The following is a 19,246-nucleotide window of genomic DNA, read 5'->3' on the forward strand; positions in this document are numbered from 1 at the left end:
CACAGGAAGATTGTCAATGCGCAGACATTCCCATTTCCATCTGAATGGGCCAGTTGCCCATTATTTCCAGAAAGTATGACAACATTTTTGGGTTGTTTGTTTTATTGAAAATGTAAGTCATAGGACTCAACACTTGGATTATTTCTGTCTCTGCACTTTGAAATTCATGGATAAGCACAAAATTGCTGCTCTGCTCTAGAAGCACCTGCTGGGAATGATAACCTAAAATATACCATTTCATAAGGCCCACACAGGGTTTGCTTATTAAAAATGCACCAGTATTCCAGAAAGAGAAAATTTCCCAATTCCTGTTTCATTATAATATAGGTATTGCACAGCCTTCATCTGTTGATCATGCATTTCTTCTTTAAAGAAGTATCCATAAATTAAGATTTATCTTATTCAGATATTAGACAAATATTTCATCTAAATATACTGGCTACACATATAAAAAGCAGAATTTTTTGTATTTAATCCACAAATATCACTCAAATAATTTATATACTGCCATGTGCTACTACCATGAAAGATTAAAAACAAAAGGTGAAAAGTACCTTCTTCCAAGATATCAAGGCTCTGCCTGTTAAAAGCGCATTCCCTCTCATTTTCCTTTTCACAGTCATATTCATAGCTTTCCTCTTCGTTTCCTGACATTGCTGAAGTTATCCCAGACAGACACAAAACGACGCCTTAGTCTCACAGGCAACGGGAAGTCATTCCCTCGGAGGCTGTGTCTCTGGGGAGAGCAAAGCGAGGTCTCCACAAAGCAGGATACCATCTTTCCTCACTCACATGCTCAGCCAGGGAGCTCCAAAGCCACTGAGTATTTGTCCTTAGTGCCACAGCTTTGTGTTGTACAGATGGGGTGGAGGAGGGAAGAGACCATCTGTCTAATAATTACTAGAAGGTTTATGTTGCTCCTCATACCAACTCTGACAGCAGCCAGGTTTTGCCCAAAAGCCCCACTAACATATTTCAGGCAAAGCTAATGGCCTGAAAGCCCCTCCCCGACACTCCTCATGTCAACAAGGCTCTCTCTCTTCTGCCCCTGCTTTTCTGAGTGAAGTGGTAGCTCCCCACAAGTGTCTCAACACGGAAGTCTGACCCAGCCTCTGACTGTCACACCTGGGGAAGGGTGTGCACTGTTACAGAGTCATAAATCACCTCTCGAGTTGCCCAATGCAGTCAGACCTCACCGGAGTTGTGAACAGTCTGAGCCTGTGCTCACACACAGCCAATCCCACCCAGCAGAGAGATTTTGATACCCAGGGCTATTGTGCAGTACAGTCTGACTGCAGCATCCACCACATGCTAAAACCACTGCATGAAGACAGGCAGGGGAAAGAAGCTTTTTTATTGCTTTTAGAAAAAAGAGATTACACTGGTAGAAAGAACTTAAATGACATATCACATTAGCTGTCAAATACTGTGTTTTCCACAGTGATTTTTCTCTTCAGTCTGCTGTGGGAAAAGAAATACCTCACAAGTCCACATATGGAGCCCTAGTGAATTTTCAAGGGTCACATCTCTTCTTTATTCAACAAGAAAACAAATCTCCTGTGCTCAGACCTCTTGGTTTTCAACAGGTTGTGTTTGCTAATCTTGACTACACACACAGGGCAAGCTAACTTTCTTATTTAACTTCTTGTAGCCATAGATATTTCATGTTTGCCAAGTTGCCTCCCTTCCAGCGGCAAGCAGGTGCCCTTTGCTGCTTGCAGAAAGCATTCCTATCTACATCATGGGGCAAAGCAGTTGCAGTCACTGCAAGGCAAAGGCACCTCATCATCCTCTGAGGGAACGTAACTGCTAGGAACAGACAGACAAACTTTACATTACAAGCCATTAGAACACAAGAGTTTGGAACACATAGGAACAATTTATCACCACTTCTCTAGTGGTGAGGAAAAACAAGGTAGTATGAGATGGGAAGGAACTAATTTTACACAATAATAACGAATTATTCTGTTTTAAGTTTTAAACTCTTGACATTTATATGCAAACAATGCAACAGTGTTTATATAAATAATAGCCAAGGGATATGAAATACATGTAATTGCTTGCTGAGGAAATAAACACTCATTTCTGAATAAAGAAAGATCTTGCTACTCAAAACAACTTAACCTTTGACTGCCAAAATTTACTGCAATATTCAGCAGCAGCAATAACCTCAAGAACTCAGTGGGGAGGAAAAATAGGATTGTCCCTTTCTCCCCACAACATTACAAAGGAAGGTGTAATTTTAGTAATAATGAGGATTACTTCTAGTTTCTGATACCTTAGAGCTTTTCTGTGCCTTCAAGTTCTTCCCTGTAACAGTGAATCAATTCTTATTAAAATACTTACAATCATACAGTAAGGGTCTTAAGTACCAACTTGCCATTCAGTGTCAATTTATCACATTTCAGTAATAGCTAGAGAATGGAAATTGAGAGTAATCAAAACAATAAGTCATATTAAAAAAATGCAAAAAGCACCTTTTAAAGTTTAATTTTGAAGTTTAAAAATAGAAAAGACCGCCCCTGCCAAACATGCTGTGGTTTTGACAATCCTGAGAAGCAATCAGCTACAGCGCACCATCTAGTTTATGAAGGACACACTGAAAGCAGGGATGCTGCTATCCAAAATACATGACAATATAAGGAGAGTAAATGAACATTCCCACAAGTTGGCTTCAGAGCCGTGACTAATATCAATTCATGCCATACAGGAGGACTCTGACATTCAAAAGCTGAGAGAACATGTTGCAACGCCTATTTTGATATCAGCATATGATAATACTGATACAAATTTATAATGGGTGGAGAAGGAATGTATGTCCCACCCTCACACTATCAACTAATTTTTCATGTATTCTGCATTACATCCCCTTAGCAGGGCAGGAATATTTACTTGCTAAAGATTACGAGCCAGGTTGCCAACAAATGCCAAACAATAAGTAGCTATGGATAAAAATTAAAAGGAAAAAAAAGCTACATTGTTTACCCTTCTGAAAATACACAATCTGATCTGGAAAGATTCAAAACAGTTTTTTAATATTTCCTGTAAACACATACTCAGGAACTTTATACTGGAATGAACATTCATTTTTATGGGTTGCCACTGGGAAGTAAATTTGGCATATTTGCTGCAATCCCCACTCCGAACTAGCAGCTGAAGACCTCTACCTCCTGTCAGGAAGCTTGTTAAGGAGGTTGCAATGCTCCAAGCACACTCCTAGTACAACGCTTACACTGAGGTACAGAGTGTGTTCAGGAGCTTTGCCATGAAACAGGAAACACACAAACCAGCAGCTAGTTTGAAGAAGGGTGAGGCTGGACACAATACAAACAAACCCTCATATCTTGACTCATTATTTCCAAGGAACTCCAAGGTATTCAAATCATTTTAACTTTCCTTGATCAACAACAATATCTAACTTCTGCACAATTAACTATTACTAACAATGCTACATCTAGAACAAAGAGATTCTCTGTAAGCAAACAAGTCTAAAAACAGCAGATGAAATAGCAGATTTAGAACATGTTAAAGAAAAAATGTCGGTGTTTTGGGTGCGCTCTTCAGGAAGGGGGACAAATTGGTCATTGAATGTGTGCTTTCTACTAATATGTACAGCCAAGCAAAGTCAAGTTTGTTCAAATTTCTACAGGTTTCTCATCTTTCCCACTCTTTGAAAATCCCACACAAATGGTCTTCTGTCACTCAACCAAAGGGACAGTAAGTTATTCTTGCAGAAAGGGAAAGAAATGGGATGAAGTGGGAAAACATTTATTTGGCTATTTAGCCATTGAGCAGAATAAAGATGAAAATATCTCTATGCTGAAATTCATGTTGCCTGATGTGGCTTATAAGTAGAAATAGCTTAGGTCTGACTTGATAAAGAAAAAGGAGTCAATGAAGGAGTAACGAGAACGAAGAGGCATGGCAAAAAGCAGAAAACCAGGAAAATGATATCAACAATTACGTGAATGTAAGCAAGGTTCAACTATATTTATCAGCTACAGAGATAAAAGACATGGGAGAAAAACAAGATCAACCTGAATGAGAATTTTAGCTGCATACCTATAGAACAAAGGCTGTTTCAGAGCATGCATGCTAAAGGCATTCATAAGATTCTCACAGATTTCAATGGCATACCCAGTGCCAGCATCCACTAAGATTCAGAGTAGCACCAGAGTTACTCTGTCCACAGGGATGGACACAGAAGGGGCCAAAGAGGCTGATGGGTCGCCACACTAACAGCAGCAAGGCAACAGCAAGCAATCACTCATAAGAGACCAAGCGGAACAAGCAGTAACATTGTCCACTGTCATTGAAAAGAAAGTTAGTGAGCTTGCTGATAAATTGTATCAGTGAAGTGGAAAATAGAACAGAGGAGAGAAGCTCTAAACAGTAACTGCAAACATAACAGGTGGTAAAAACATTTCAATGTGAGTGGGATGAAAATACAGGAAGGGGTGCTGGAAAATACTGGAGTGGCTCTGGCAAACATAAAGGGCTTGAAGGTTCGGCACGTGTAACAAACCAGGCACACCGTGGGTCTTGCAGGGCCAAAAAGGAAAAGACAGCATTTCCTCCACAAGAAATTGCAAAAACTCGTGGCCAACAAAAGGAGGAGGAAAAAATTAAATTGCACATTCACAAAGTCATCTGGAATTGTAGACAGTTGAATTTATGCATTGTTATGAATTGTTGAGGTAGAAATAACCAAATAATGGAAGAGACCACAAGAAAAGTAATTTGATTTAAAGTCAACCTGGATTTCTCTAGAAAGTATTATTTATTAGAAAAATACTGCACTAAGAGAAAGGCAGGGGAACAAGCGTATTCATAAAAATTTCTATGGGAATATACTTATCTGTTTGTTCAGTTGTTTGGTCATTTGTGGGGACTTAGTATTCATTTTTTTCACCCAAGTTGTGTTGCGTGCAGGATTTTAAAGAATTTTTTTTTCCTTAAAAAAGACACTGAATGAACCTAAAAGTTTATACCTTCATCTTTCGTGATAAGAGTCTACAAAACTTTTACCTTTTTCTCTTCATCACTGGTTCTGTCCAAGTCTGCAATGAAAATAGCTACTTTCCTACTCAAGTACAGACCCAGCTCTTTATCCATTCCACCTACACAATATACTTCATTAAAGCCAAATAAGGTGACACCTGTCACTCATATTATAAAATATTATACTTGAAAATGTATCTAAAAAGCACAATGTATTAGTTATTTATAGACATACCAATTTATTGTAATGTTAGTTAAAATCAGTGATTCAAATTGAGTGTGACATTTTATTGCCTATTTCCATCTACTCCTACCAAAAATAAACTCTGTAAAGGACCTTATGTAAAAGAATTAATTAATTATTCCAACCCTAGAAAGTCTTTGTCAACATTTATAAATTTTTATTTTTGAGCATTTTTTCTTTTGCATTATATTAAAATACATAACACCACCAAATGCAAGTTGAAGACATCATTACTATGTCAGTCATTACAGAAATTCATTACATCTGAGGTAACAGTGAGTCACTTCTTTACCTATTAAGTAAACTAATAGCACTAAAACGTTATATTCTGATACAATTTTAGACTGGTTTTTTTTGGAAGAACAAGAAGCCATATGCTGTTAAAATAATTATTAAATAAAGGCAACCAAATGAAGTCACGTCTTTTAAATGGAAATCTGTGTCCCAGAGGCTCTGACAAAGAACGTATGAACAATCTCATCAGAAAAATAATTCTGTAGGATATTATCTTGTGAGGATTCCTATTAGTTTTAATGTACCACCCACTGTTTTCCAATGTTGTATTTATCAAGAAGGGTGAACTGGGTGGGATTCATAACTGAATGCACACATTCATCTGAGCTCTGGAGAGTCCATGTACGGCAGAGAAACTGGCTCTCCGACTGTGCTTCAATTTGTCTTAAAATAGGTATTCAAAACAGGTCAGCTGAGCTGTAACTGCCTGTCTCATTCTATAGAATGTAAAAAGAATCTCAGGAAAATTACTCTGGTATCTTCAAATACATGGCACAAAGATTAGAAAACAATCAAGAGACAGGCATCTCTTTTAACATGCCATCCATCCAGGTTTTTGGAAAAGCTCTATTTTCTACAATAACGCTGCCTTTGTCTCCGACTGTAATTAGAATACCTCTCTCCATGAACGGTAAATGCCAACACAATTTTAAATACAAATGAACATGACAGTATCTAAGGCCTAAGATTGTGTCTTCCACTGCATCTCTCAAATCCTCCTCTCACACACCTGAACTCAGAGAAGCAAAAGAAAGCTAAACCCCATAAAATTCTATGAACCCTATGAGACTGCTGTTCACCTGAGAGGCTGAGACACAACTGACAGCACTATCTTTCATCATGTAAAAACTACAGATTTAAATTAAAAATTAATATTAATAAAAAATGCAAAAAAGCATTATGCCTTACCTGCTGGAGAGGTATTTCCCTATCAGACATTAAACCCTTCTTTCTCTTAGGGAAGAACTTCCCAAATACTTCAAGCAGACAGCCAGCACATACTCCAGCTGACTCTCTGTAGATCTCAGCTCATGGAACAAGTATTCTGGGCAGGGGCTCAGCCCTCACAGGAAAACCTGTAAGCCCAGAATCAGACCAACCACTACTGTGAATCCATGGCCCTCGTCCCACAAGGTATTTAAATATGTTTGCCCAACACCTGTTGCTTATTCCATTACTGTGGAACTCCCACAGTTTCTCCAGTGCAGCACACACCTTAAGATGAAATGGGTGAGCAATCTCAGCTCTTAGCTCAGCCATTCAGGCACACCACACTTCCACATAATGACACTTTAACCAGAGAGACAAAGGATCATAAAAATGAACAACTGGGAAAAATAATCTACCTGTGGGAGCCTTAACCTGGGGAGAGCTACAGTTTCTACTGACTGTACAACTGGTCTGTTTCTTAAGCTTCTAAAAGCAGGCCAACTCAGCCTGTTACATCATGCAGATTAATCAGATGCTACAGTATTTACTAGGGTTAAACCTAGAGGATAAAGGTTACATAATGGATTCAATCCAACTTAGAGTGGTCAGATCTCTCAAACAAATATGCACCTCTCTCTTTGAACACCTGGACAGGAATAATCAATTAAATGGAAGACAAGTTGAAGGGTAACAAGCTTCTGAAACTGCATTCAGTTCTGAAATCTAGTACTGAGAAACAAATGGAGGCACACGACACTCAAAAGACCATAAAAAACCATTCAAATTTTGCCACCCTTATCTTTACACTTCATGTCCCCTCTGGTATTGTTATCAAAGCACTGTCATAGAAATACCTTTGTGTTTTACATATGTACATCATCCCCTGGGCCTACACTCCTTACTGCTTTCTGTGCTTTGCTTCACTGTGATCTTGGACTTGCCTCGTTTAAGCTAAGCTCTCCAACCAGAATAAAATCCATATACAACTACTGCATTCCCAAAGGCTGCATCTTGCTTCAGAGTGCCATCAATAAGAGATCATGATTTTTCCATGCTGCAGAGAATACAATTTTAGCAATTGCTTACCCTTTCTTGTGTGCCTTCACAAGCCTGATGAAAACATTCAGTGTCCTCATACAGAAATAATCACCCTAGCAAACATTACATAAAAATTGCAAGAGGTACAAAAGATACTGCTTGCCAGCGTTCATAATTCTTCCGATTCAGAAAGTTAACCTGCTCACTATTAAGAAACTGTATTTTTTAATGTCTTCCACAGACAAATAACCAGAGAGAAAACATGTACTGCCTCTTAACACATCGAATACATACATGTTACAGAATGTTGGTAATGCAGAAAAAACACAGACTTAAAACTCGAACCAATAATCAATCTTACCATTAGTATATTTAAATTCAGTTCAATTATTATAGATACTATTAGCTTTTCAAATATCCCTTCCCCTGCCCAAAGACTGCTCATACAGTGCATATGCTGCTCTGCCACTCCCTTCGGAGAGGAGAAAGCTATACAGCAGAGTCTCTTGCAGCACACTCACAAGAGATGCTGAGGTGCAAAAGAGGTGCAGGCATCTCTGCTTCACCAGGGTGTTGCCTTTTTCTGGGTATTTCCTTTTAAAAAACACTGAATAATGATGCTCCGGTCTTACAAGCTCCAAAGTCTGCAACAAGAGACTAGAAAGAAATATTTACCATCCGTGCATTCTTCATAATACCAGTCCAGTTCATAATAATCTGCTTCAATAAATTTCTGCATAGTCAGTATCCTTCAGTGACATACAGGAGATTTCACTTCGCTGCTAAGGTCAAGTGAAATGCAGCCATGCCTTCCTCCCTTTGCAAAATGCCAGAGCAGAAGGCAGCTCACGGGAAGCTGAAAATGAGCTGCACATCTTCTCTGAGGCCGCAACTAAAATAAAAGCAGGGCGTGGGGGGTGTATTTGGGAAAAAAAAAATTAAAATAAAATAAAAAATAGAAAAAGGATGCAGAAAGGAAGCAGATGCCCTGGCGGCTCCTCTAATAAAGAAGCTCTGCACAGGAGCCTTGGATGGGTGTTAACAAAATCCTCCTATCAAAAGGCTGATGCGCTGACGTTGGGGACACACACCACCGCCCGGCTGCTTCTAACTCATTCCTTCCCTCCCCAGTCTCCACATCTCTTTCAGGCTAATGTGTTGCCATGGAGATGAGCTGGCTCCAAAAGCGATGCAGAGATGAAGAAAATGCATTTTGCTGTTTCTGGCTTTGCAGACTAGAAGGAGTCCTCCATACTGGAAACAAAAATCCTTGCTAAGAAAGACGATACAACTCGTTGCTGCTGCTCACAGAACAAGAGCATCACACTGTTGCAATTCACTGGGGACATGCAGTACATTAATAATGAAAATCTAGTCCATTACTACTCTCCTCCACACACTTTGAAAAAAGCCTGCCTTTCCCATGGAAAATTAAACTGTGTTACTGCTTTGTTACACTATTCTGGTCTGATATAATAGAATGCTTTCTGCATCCTGCTGTTGAGAAATGCCAAACAAAAAAAAAGAAAGAATCAGCAAAATGAAGACAGCAATACATTTCTCCTTGCAAAAAAAAGCTAATGTGTTTCTACTTTTTGCCCTCTCCATGAACCACTGCCCCTTCTTTTTCCCAAGCATCTGAGTTTCATAGTTGAAAACAAGAGGTTAGGCCAAATTTTCACTACTCTCTTCCTAAAAACGCTGAAGGTCATCACCCAAAATAACTTAATGTTTGGGGTTCAGTGCTTTGGACATGGATGAAAATACTTTTGCAGCCTCCAACAAAATTGTGTTTAAGGTATTAGAAGAGAACCTGTCTGAGGAACAGATGGCAATAAATCATCAAACACAGCAACTCAAAAAGCATGTCTGAATATGTGCAGGTACAGATACCAAGGGGATTGACATCCATTTTGTTCATAACCAGAACATATTCTTCACCCATTTCTCCCCCTTTTTAAGGAGATGCAATTTCTTTGCAAACACCAGCAGAAGCACTAGGATAGATTGCCTATCAATGTGAGGATAGATTACCTGTCAATGTGATGACCTATGTTAATATTACAAGGTAGGAGGCATATTGGGTCTGACCAAGGAAGTCTGTGGCATCTGTCTAGCCAAAGACTCTCCATCCACAAGAACAGCCATGAGCAGGTAACAGAGAGCTACCCAAAATTTCCCACAACTGCCCTCCCAAACTCCAATTTTTTCATCTTCAGAGACAGCCTGAGACAGATACAGCTACTGCTACTTTTAGCAATTCTTGAATGACTTATCCTCTCTATTCTTGAGCCCACGTACATTTTTAGCACCTCCAACATCCTCTTGCTAGGAGTTCCACATCTACTGCTCATGATATACAAAACCCCCAGCTTTTGCTTTTCAACTCACATTTACTAACTTAATTTGATGCTTCCAGCTCTGGAAATCTGAACGCTCAGTTCATCTCTCCTTTTCAATCATTCATGGTTTTGCAGATATCTATTAAGTTCATCCTCACTCATATCTCCTCTAGGTTGTTATCACTTATTCTACTCCGTGACTGGTACCACTTTGCTTTTCTGTAACAGAAATAGGTAAGGAATAGTCAATGCAAAGGAAAATGCATCAGTTTCTGGACCACGTTAGTATTTCAGCCTTACTGGTATAAGAAATTATCACTGCAGTAGCTTTGAGTCTTGCAGAGATTCAGTTATGCATACTCACAAGGAAAGAACTATACACGCTATTAAATGCAATTAAGGCTACACTGTTAAAATACCACCAGAGAAAAATAAAGGTTCCTATGGCAACATCAACTCAATTGCTCTGCAGACAAGCTATTTGTTCCACTTGTATTATTTTTGTCCAAAAGGTAATTTCAGTCTGGTAATGCTATTAAATAAGCATTTAAAATAGAAAGAATTAACACTGACTACCAGCTTAAATTGCTGCAGGTACAATCTCCTTTTTCTGTTTGCTGACATTTTAAACAAAGGAAATCTTCAATATGCTAGAATTTTCTTCTCACTGTCCTTCCCACAGCACACAGTCCCTTTCAATGAGGCAGGATAAAAATAGTTCAAGATAGGGGCTTAGGGCTTTTTTGTTTGTTTGTTTGTTTTAATGATATTTTTTTACAGATCTGATTGGAAGCATACTGGTGCAATCCAGAAAGGCATTACTTTTCTGTGGAGAAAATCACTTGTGTGGATAAATGATTTTAGAACTCCTCAAGAGACTTGGAAATATAGAATAAGTGTATTATCTTCCCAGCATGAAGACAAAAACCCTGGGCAGACAGAATACTATCCAGGTATCCATTCCCAAGCATCCCTTCAATTATATGAGGAATTGTAGCTCTATAAAGTTAGAAGGGTTGTCAAGTTGAATTTGTGACCAAACTGACAAAGCAGCTGCACACTTGCAGAACCTACTTTCAACCTCTGCAGCCCTACTTTTCCTTCCTACAGTGGTGTATCAGATTCATCTTAAGTAAACTACAGTGGTGTATCTTATTCATCTTAAATAAACTTATCAAAACGGTACATTTTGCTAGTGGACTGATTCTACAAACTTTGAACCTCTGTGTATTCAAACCTCCATCTTGCAATGCTACATTTGGTTGGGGTAATATTGTGTTACCTGCCTAAAAGTTCATATAAAATGGGGTTAAAAAAAAGATTTAGGGTAATAGGTCTGCAACTATAAGGAATTTGCATTTTCCTATTCCAAATCTAAATACAGCTATTCACATTTGTTCAGCATTCCCTTTCAGCTGCTAAATTTTGATCTATTTTTTAATGTTTACATCTAACTAGATAACGCCCCCCACTTTTATCTGTTCCCCACAGGGCAAAACATACAGATTGATAAAGAATTCTGGCAGTCAACTGTGAACAGCTAGACTAAGCATTTATTAAGTTTGTGGTTACAAAGGGGTTTCACTAGGCAGAAAAGATGGCTTAAAAAGTTCAAGAGGCCTCTCCTTCCTTTTTTCTGAAATAAATCCAAGCCATAGGTCAACATTAAACTGAGCCACCTAAATTACCCAGGTTATAAAAACCACACAAACCCTTTTGTTTGTTTGAAGAGAATTTTTGACAAAGGTACTTTATCTACCCCATAGCAGCACGGTCAGGACTGTAGTGAACTGCTCTGCTTGGGTGCAAAGCAGCAGCAAGTCATCTCTTCTGGCAAATAAAGTCTTAAAAGGATGTCATTACATAGCATGTCACTATAAATCCTGTTTTTCCATGCTTAGTCATTCTCAGCTTTTTTCTCCAAACCTTTTACAATTCTGTGAGGATGTTTTGAAACTGAACACTGGAGCTGGATGGAGTATTTCCATGGCAGCTGCAATGGACTACCTCTTATTTGATTACCTCTGGGTCACATTTCTTCTCTTGGCTACAGCCTCAGGTTGGTTCAGATAATGAAACACCGTATCGCGTCATCATTTTCTACAGTCACCAGTACAGTCACCACGGCTCAGGATAAAGTTGCCCATCCCATTAACATCATCTGGAGTCCTTTTTATCAGAGCAGTAGCTGTACAGGCCACCACTATGCAATGCATATTGATCACAGTCAGGCATTGCAACAATACGTACTTTGCACACTGACAAAGCAGGCACATTTAAAATCCCAAATGATTATCAAGTATGGACTGTCACATTTATTCCTAAACTGGAATCATTTACTGAAGGGAAGAGTTACTGGTGATTTCACCTTCTAAAAGAACAGGAGAAATGTTCTTTTATTGAAAAGAAAATTAATAGGAGTCATCCTGTGACTACACATTTAGTAAGAGCAAACAACTCTGCAACTTAGGACAGTGATCTCTTCCAGTGCAGTATTTTGCTTAGCAAGAAGTCTTGCTTAACCTGGAAACAGCAGAACCCAGAGTGAAATCTAGAGCACTGAGGGCATTATTACCAGCAGCTTTCAGAATTGGTATTTAGAAAAATGGGTCCTTCAGATTTGATTGATTCTCTTTCATCAAATTGGGATGATTATTCAGGGCTTCAAAACAGTACAAGTGTTTCCTACAGATGGGACAGAGCTCATGTCTTATGAACACCCTAAGGGCACACTGACCTCACCTGGTACAAGCAAAAGACCTTTCTAATGCAGAAAAGGGTCTAACTGTTCCCCTACTGAAACAAACAATTTAACACGAAACAAGGGCAGTCAGATGAAATTAAAGTACTTAATGACAAAAAGCTATTTTCTACATGAAAGGATTATTTCTCCCTCCCCCCAAATAATTACTGGAGAGCAGTATTTTTGCATTGTATACAATCAAAATTGATGTCATCTTTGGCAACCTTCCTGCAAAACCAGCTGTGTAGTTTAATTAAGGTATCACTGGGCACACTTAAACACCATAAATAAGACTATAATAGCAAGAGCCAGACATTTAAGAGAATACAACCCTATCTAGAATAAAGAAAATCAAGAATAAAGCTTTAAAGAAACAAATTTTGCAAACTGTTCACCCCCTGGAAATAATGTACATTACAATCTCCTTTTTTTTTTTTGTTTTTTAATATTTTTCCTGGCGACAGCAAAAACATTTGTAAAATGAAGTTGAGCTTAATACCATGCTCGATTGGCTAGACAAAAATATTACAGCTGCATGGTTATGACCTATTTTTCTAACAAGGAAAAAAACCCACTGACAGACATGATTGCAGCTTCCTGGGAGAGAAAAGGAATACATTACACTGAAGGAACATAGAATAACGGAGCCCAGAATGGGACCAAGCATCCAGGGGTGGCCTCACCAATTTTGAGTACAACTCTCTCAAATGGCTGGCAACACTCCTAATACAGCTCAGGATGACATTAATCTACTTTTCAGCAGGGGCATATTGCTGGCTCATGTTCACTTTTATGTCCACCAGGATGGCCCAGGTCCTTTCCTGCAAGGCTGCATTCCTGCAGCTGGATCCCAACATCTGCTGGTGCACAGCTTTGTTCTTACCCAGCTGCAGAACTTTGCACTTCCCTCTGCTGACTAGCACCAGACTGCTTTTGACTCATGTCTCCAGCCTGTCAAGGTCCCTCTGAATGGGAGCACAATCCTTTAGTGTCTCAGACACTCCTAAATCCTGTCTGTGTCTCACCCTCCCTGATGCTGCATAGCCTGCTGACTTCCTCTCAACTTCTCCACCTGGTGACAGCTTTTCAACAGCAGCACACCTCCTGCATAAAACAAGGCCACCTCTGCCACATGTTAGGGAGAAGCTCTAGGCACTTGCAGTACCCTGACTCTTGCAGGGCTGCATTCCCAATCTGAAGCTCTGTCTGGGCTAAAGTCTCTGCCTGGGCTGAAGTCTCTGCCCTCAGGGACAGGTGCTCCAAAACCTGAAGAATGTACCCCATAACACATGGCCACCAGATCTGAAGGAAGGCTTGGGTTATTCTGAATTCAGACGAGGATCCCTTCTTTGCACCATTCCACGGAAATTACTACATCTGTTGGCTGTGTCTGGGAGCTGTGCTCCACACCTGGCTGTCAGAGAGGACTTTCTCCCAACCACCAGCCAAAAGGGTGCTTGACCATCCCTAAGGAGCAGCAGCTCCAAAGAGTCAGGACACTCTTGGGTCAAGGGCAGCTGACAGCTTCTCAGAAGCCACTAGGGCTTCCTGAGGCCCATATTGCTGTGGCTCACATTACCTTTACCTTACCTTACATGCAGCAGTGGGCACCCTCAGTTTCTCAGAGAGTTCCCAGATGGGCCCTGTCCCCCTAAGTTGCCAAGAAAAAACCCAGACTGCTGTGCCTGCTCTGCTCAGAGAGCTGTGCTCTAGGCCTGGCTCTCACACAGACCTCCCCACAGCCACCAGCTAAAAGTGAGCTTGACTGCCCATAATCTGGGGGCAGGGAGATGGAATGTCATTTTGCTGTGTCTTACATTCATTTAGGCTTACTTAAAAGACACTCTGCCTCAACAGTTTAATGGGACTGGTCAGATGACATTTATTTGATTATGCTTTAGGATAAGATCAGTATTATTTTATTCATTTGGCAGAAACTGGCTCAGCCTCCCATCTGAAGGAAATAATAAAGATGTGCTTCGGAGTTCCAGAATGTAAAAGAACAGTTGTAGGCCTAATACTGTTCAGTTCCTCCCAATTCCCTTCTTACCCAATGGCCAACTAAATTTTAAGAATTAATTCTCTACATCACCCATCCTGTGTTATAGCTTAAATCCCCACAAAAAGCAGCAAATAAATTACAATGCTTGGATATTTGATTATTCATCTCTCTACCAATATGTTCAAAAATTAATTAAAAAGGAGAGCCAAGTAGACTTATGTCCGTCATCTTGCGTTAAGTGGCCCAGCAGGTTCTGACTGATTCTGAGCCTTTGTGGTTGTGAATTGGACTGAGGATCTCAAAAATAAAAAGCCACAGGAAGGCAGAAAAATCTGTTCTAACAAACCACAGCAGTATGCCTAAAGGTCATTGCTGATTCTTATCCTATATGGATCAACACAGTGGGAAACTCATCACATTTCCATCAACAGGTTACAAATCAGCATTAATCTCAACAGGCAGTCAAACAACTGCAAGGAAATTTTAATAAGTCATTCAAAAACCAAACTTTCAAAGAGACAAGTTACAGTATCTGCTCACACCCTCATCAGGCTTTTGAAACATATTAAACAGGCACAAGACAGGTGGCTTAATTGCAGCACTGAAAATTGGGCAAGCAGACACACCCTGGAACACCAAAGTAGTGGTGGCACAATTCACAGAACTTTTCTGCCAACTCACTTAAAATACCATTTTTACTTTCATAATTTTGCCAATTGTAAACCAATTGCTTGCAATCAATGCAGTAATTGTGAAACATGCAAATTTATTATGATCTTGCACTCTCATCTATAGCTGCAGTCTATCACTTGTTCAAAATAACTGAACAAGGGTAAAATCAGAGCTCTCAGTTTCCAGGGTATAAGTCTAAGGCTTGACCCAAATTTGCTTAAATTTCTTGAACTACTATACACAAGTGTTTGCCTGTAAGCAGTAAGAAATAAGCATTTCTTTATCGAAGATCTCCTTGCTTGCTTCCTCTTTTTTGAGCAGTTATTTGCCAATAAAAGCAGAAAATATACACTGTGGCAGGAATTACAGTCAATTTTGTTTTTTCATTTAAGCCAGTTGACTGGAAGAAATCTACAATCACAACAACATGGTAAAACCGCAGTCATTACGCCTGTAAGCTAAAAGCTAGATAAAATTGTTAAGTATTCACAGTTTCAGGCAGCTATGCTATCCAATTTCTCTGTTGTTTGCAGCTTCATTTTCAGAGAATAGGAGGATTTGCATTGGAAGAGACCTTTAAACGTCACCTAGTTCCAAACACCCAGCCACAGGCAGGGAAGCTTCCACTAGACCAGGTTGCTCGAAGGCTCATTCAACCTCACCTTGATCATTTCTAGGGAGAGGACATCCACAGCTTCTTCGGGCAACCTATTCCACTGCCTCACCGCCCCCACAGTAAAGCATTTCTTCCATATAACTAATCTAAACTGACCCTCTATCAGTTTAACACCATTATCCCTTGTTCTATCACTACAGGACCTCCTTAAAAGTTCCTCTCTTTCTTTCATGTATCCCCTTTTAGGTACCGAAAGCTCTGAAGTCTCCCCAACGCCTTCTCTTCTCCAGGCTGAACAACTCCAACTCTCTTGGCCTGTCTTTACAGCAGAGGTGCTCCAGCCCTCTGATCATCTTTGTGTCCCTCTGAACTCGCTCCAACAGATCCACATCCTTCTTATGTTGGGGGCCTCAGAGCTGGACACATACTCCAGGTGGGGGTCTTATAAGGACAGAGTACATGGGGAGAATCACCTCCCTTGACCTTGACCTCCCCTGACCTGCTGACCACATTTCTTTCAATGCAGCCCAGGATGCATTTGGTTTTCTTGGCTACAAGTGCACATTTGCTGGATCAGATTGAGCTGTCAATCAACATCCCCAAGTCCTTCTCCTCAGGGCTGCTCTCAATTCATCCTCTACACAGGTTGTGTTTCGTATCCATCCCCAGCAGTCACACACCCCTGCAAGCCCCACTGTCTCAGTTGCCAGAAGAAGGACGCTGCCACGGGGATTTTTGAGTTCCTTGTTCCACTAGCAAAACATTTTTCCCATGGTTATTGCAACAGCCCACCCACGCAGACAATTTTATTTGTGAGACAGTGTTAATCAGGTTACTAAAGACTTTGGAAACCTTACATTTCAAAATATTTTTTTAAGCCAGCTTCTGCCATCATTATAACAGCACTAATGGGCTAATAAAAAACCAGGGGTAGTATATTTGATTCCACAGATCTGCCACCCTTCCCACTGGTTTTGTGCTATTGGGGGTAGGTAGAGAGCATATGGAAGGTATTTACTAAAATACTTTGTGCCCTTTATTAAAGCATGAACACCAGAAACTGAGTTATTCACACTACTCATGTTTTTCTTTACCAGCTGTGCTCCTTACAAAATGATTGTTCAGGTGCTTCAAAATACAATGAAGCCATCTTTGTACAGGTTTGTGCTGAGCCCTGTAACTCATCCCTTCTGAAGCTCTAGTGACTCAGAAAGTCTAACTTAACTTACCTACTACTATAATCCTTGTAAATCCGCTGCTATTGCTTTAGCATAGTAGTAATTGAGATGAATCACAGAAGCCCTCTCTAACTGCACACCTAAGTCAATACCCACAACAGAAGAAACCAGAGAGACATGAATTCATTCATCATGAATTAAGTATCTACAGCCTTAAACAAAAGAATGAATAACCACAAAGGTCACAACTCTACTCGTGTTCCCTCCAGGCGCAAAATTTTTTTTTGCCTGATAGTATGAATATGAACAAAAGAAAGAATGAAGGGACAAACCATCTCAACCAAATGGTCGGTTTGGTTCTTCACCAGTCTTTTCTAGAAGCATAAGCTGCAGCAAAATGATTTAATGTCATGCTGTGATGCTGGCACATAGTGCCACCACACAACAGTGCAATGTGTCAGAGAAAACGTTCAAAAAAAGTGGATATGGAAAGAGGTTTAAGCTTTCAAAGTTGTGCGGATACAGAAATTTCAGTCTTTTTGAGAGAGATCACAAGCAAAAAGAAGTATTTCATATTTCTCCGGTATTTGATACTGTGGAACGGTGCATGCATAAATCGCAAATGCAATGGCTGTTCTTGATTAAATGTTCCCTTTATTTCTGTCTACCACAATCTCAGAGACCAAAGCAATAAATCTCAAACAGTTCTCTTGCTTTCCACAGCTTTCAAAGAATTGCACAGATACTTCAAAGAAGGTAACAAAAATAGCACTATTTTATTTGTTTCTCAGTACAATTTCTGAATTTTTGACTTACGGAAGTATTTCAAGGTCTCTTCTATTTGCTCAGTTGTTAAGTCAATATTCGCATCTGGGGAAATGAGAGGTGTGTGAAGCCAGTCGTCGTGGTCATAACCATAGATGGTGTCTGCTCTTAGCTTATAATGAGGCAGCTGCTCTTCCAGGAGACTGATGATTTCAACTTCAGGAAGATTGGTACTATTGCACACATCTGGTAAGAGAAAGAGAAGAATCTCAGTTAGTTGCCTTGAGTACTATACATACAAGCTTTCAAAGATATTGGTTTGTTTTGATATCAACAAGATTCTGCTGCATGTAAAGAACAGCTCAATACAAATAAGCTTAGAAAATATGCCTGGTACAAATTATCCTAAAATAGCATATTTACTAGTAGACAGCACAAGGTCATGCTCTCTTAGTGACAAAAAGCCTCATCTCTAGAAGCAGGGACATCTACTGAAGATAGCAGGGTGGGGAATAGAGAGCCAGTTACAGCCAGACGATGAAGGAAGGATTGGTGCACAGAGGAATGTACATTTTTGATGTTCTACTTCACAGATCATTTTCAGCTTCCAAGCCTTACATATCTCCTTAACTTGGTCTTAGACCACAATTTAGTACCAAATTTTTTTGCCTTTGCTGCTGGCAGATTTTTGTCAACAAAACAGAAATCCAGGATTGCAACAGCAAACGTGTCACAGTTCACACCTAAGACACACTGGTAAAGATGATTACAGGAACTTCTATGGCACCTTTTGACATTATCTTGACCTGCATTTTGTGCTGCAGCCCCTCATGTTCACAAATATATCATGTGTGCACACGGTTCTAAAATGGATACTGACAGCCAACAACAACTGCAAAAATGTTTCAATTAAAATTAGAGCTTTAAATTTAGACCAAGAAGTAGCTGAGAAGTTTTAACACAAAAAATCCCAATTCAAGGTAGAAACTTTTCTACCATGAGGATGGTCAAACAGGGGCACAGAGAGGCTAGGAAGTCGAGTAAACAGTGCCATGAGCACTTACTGTAAAAGACCTGCTTTTAGTAGAAGTCAGACCAGATTACCTCCAGAGGTACCTTCCAACCTGTATTTATTATAATGAAGAATTTTGTGAGTGTATCAATACCCAAAACAGTCACGACAGTTCTAAATATGTAAGTTTAATTATTATACACCATTAAATACAATGTCACACTAAATACTTACTAAGAAACTGAGCAACCCATGGTATCTTTTCAGTAAATACTTAGTGCATCAATCTGCGCACTTTCCATTTCCACACCAGAACAAAGGGGAAACACCACCGTCCAGCACAACCCATACCCCCACACACAAAGTAAGGAAGAGTTATTTAAGCCTTTTTTGGAAGAGCAATGCACCA

At 39.8% G+C, this 19,246-nt stretch overlaps 1 protein-coding gene across 9 annotated transcripts in view; it reads right to left on the reverse strand.

Annotated features, from left to right (window-relative positions):
• TRAK1 (trafficking kinesin protein 1) overlaps positions 1-19,246 on the reverse strand; it is a 127,009-nt gene that overhangs the window by 47,793 nt on the left and 59,970 nt on the right. For 7 of the 9 annotated variants that reach the window (XM_085051331.1, XM_085051328.1, XM_085051330.1 and 4 more), the window contains exon 3: positions 17,877-18,071. Coding sequence is in view for 8 of the 9 variants with exons in the window: in XM_085051328.1 (XP_084907454.1) it covers positions 17,877-18,071 (195 nt within the window). In the remaining variant the exon portion in view is untranslated. Of the gene's footprint in view, positions 1-554; positions 928-8,182; positions 8,495-17,876; positions 18,072-19,246 lie in introns of those variants that run through there. The other 2 variants (XM_085051333.1, XM_085051332.1) reach the window with 2 other exon arrangements.

Source organism: Lichenostomus cassidix, chromosome 2, assembly GCF_008360975.1.
Source record: "Lichenostomus cassidix isolate B80296 chromosome 2, HeHo_3.0, whole genome shotgun sequence".
NCBI classification, from domain to species: Eukaryota; Metazoa; Chordata; class Aves; order Passeriformes; family Meliphagidae; genus Lichenostomus; species Lichenostomus cassidix.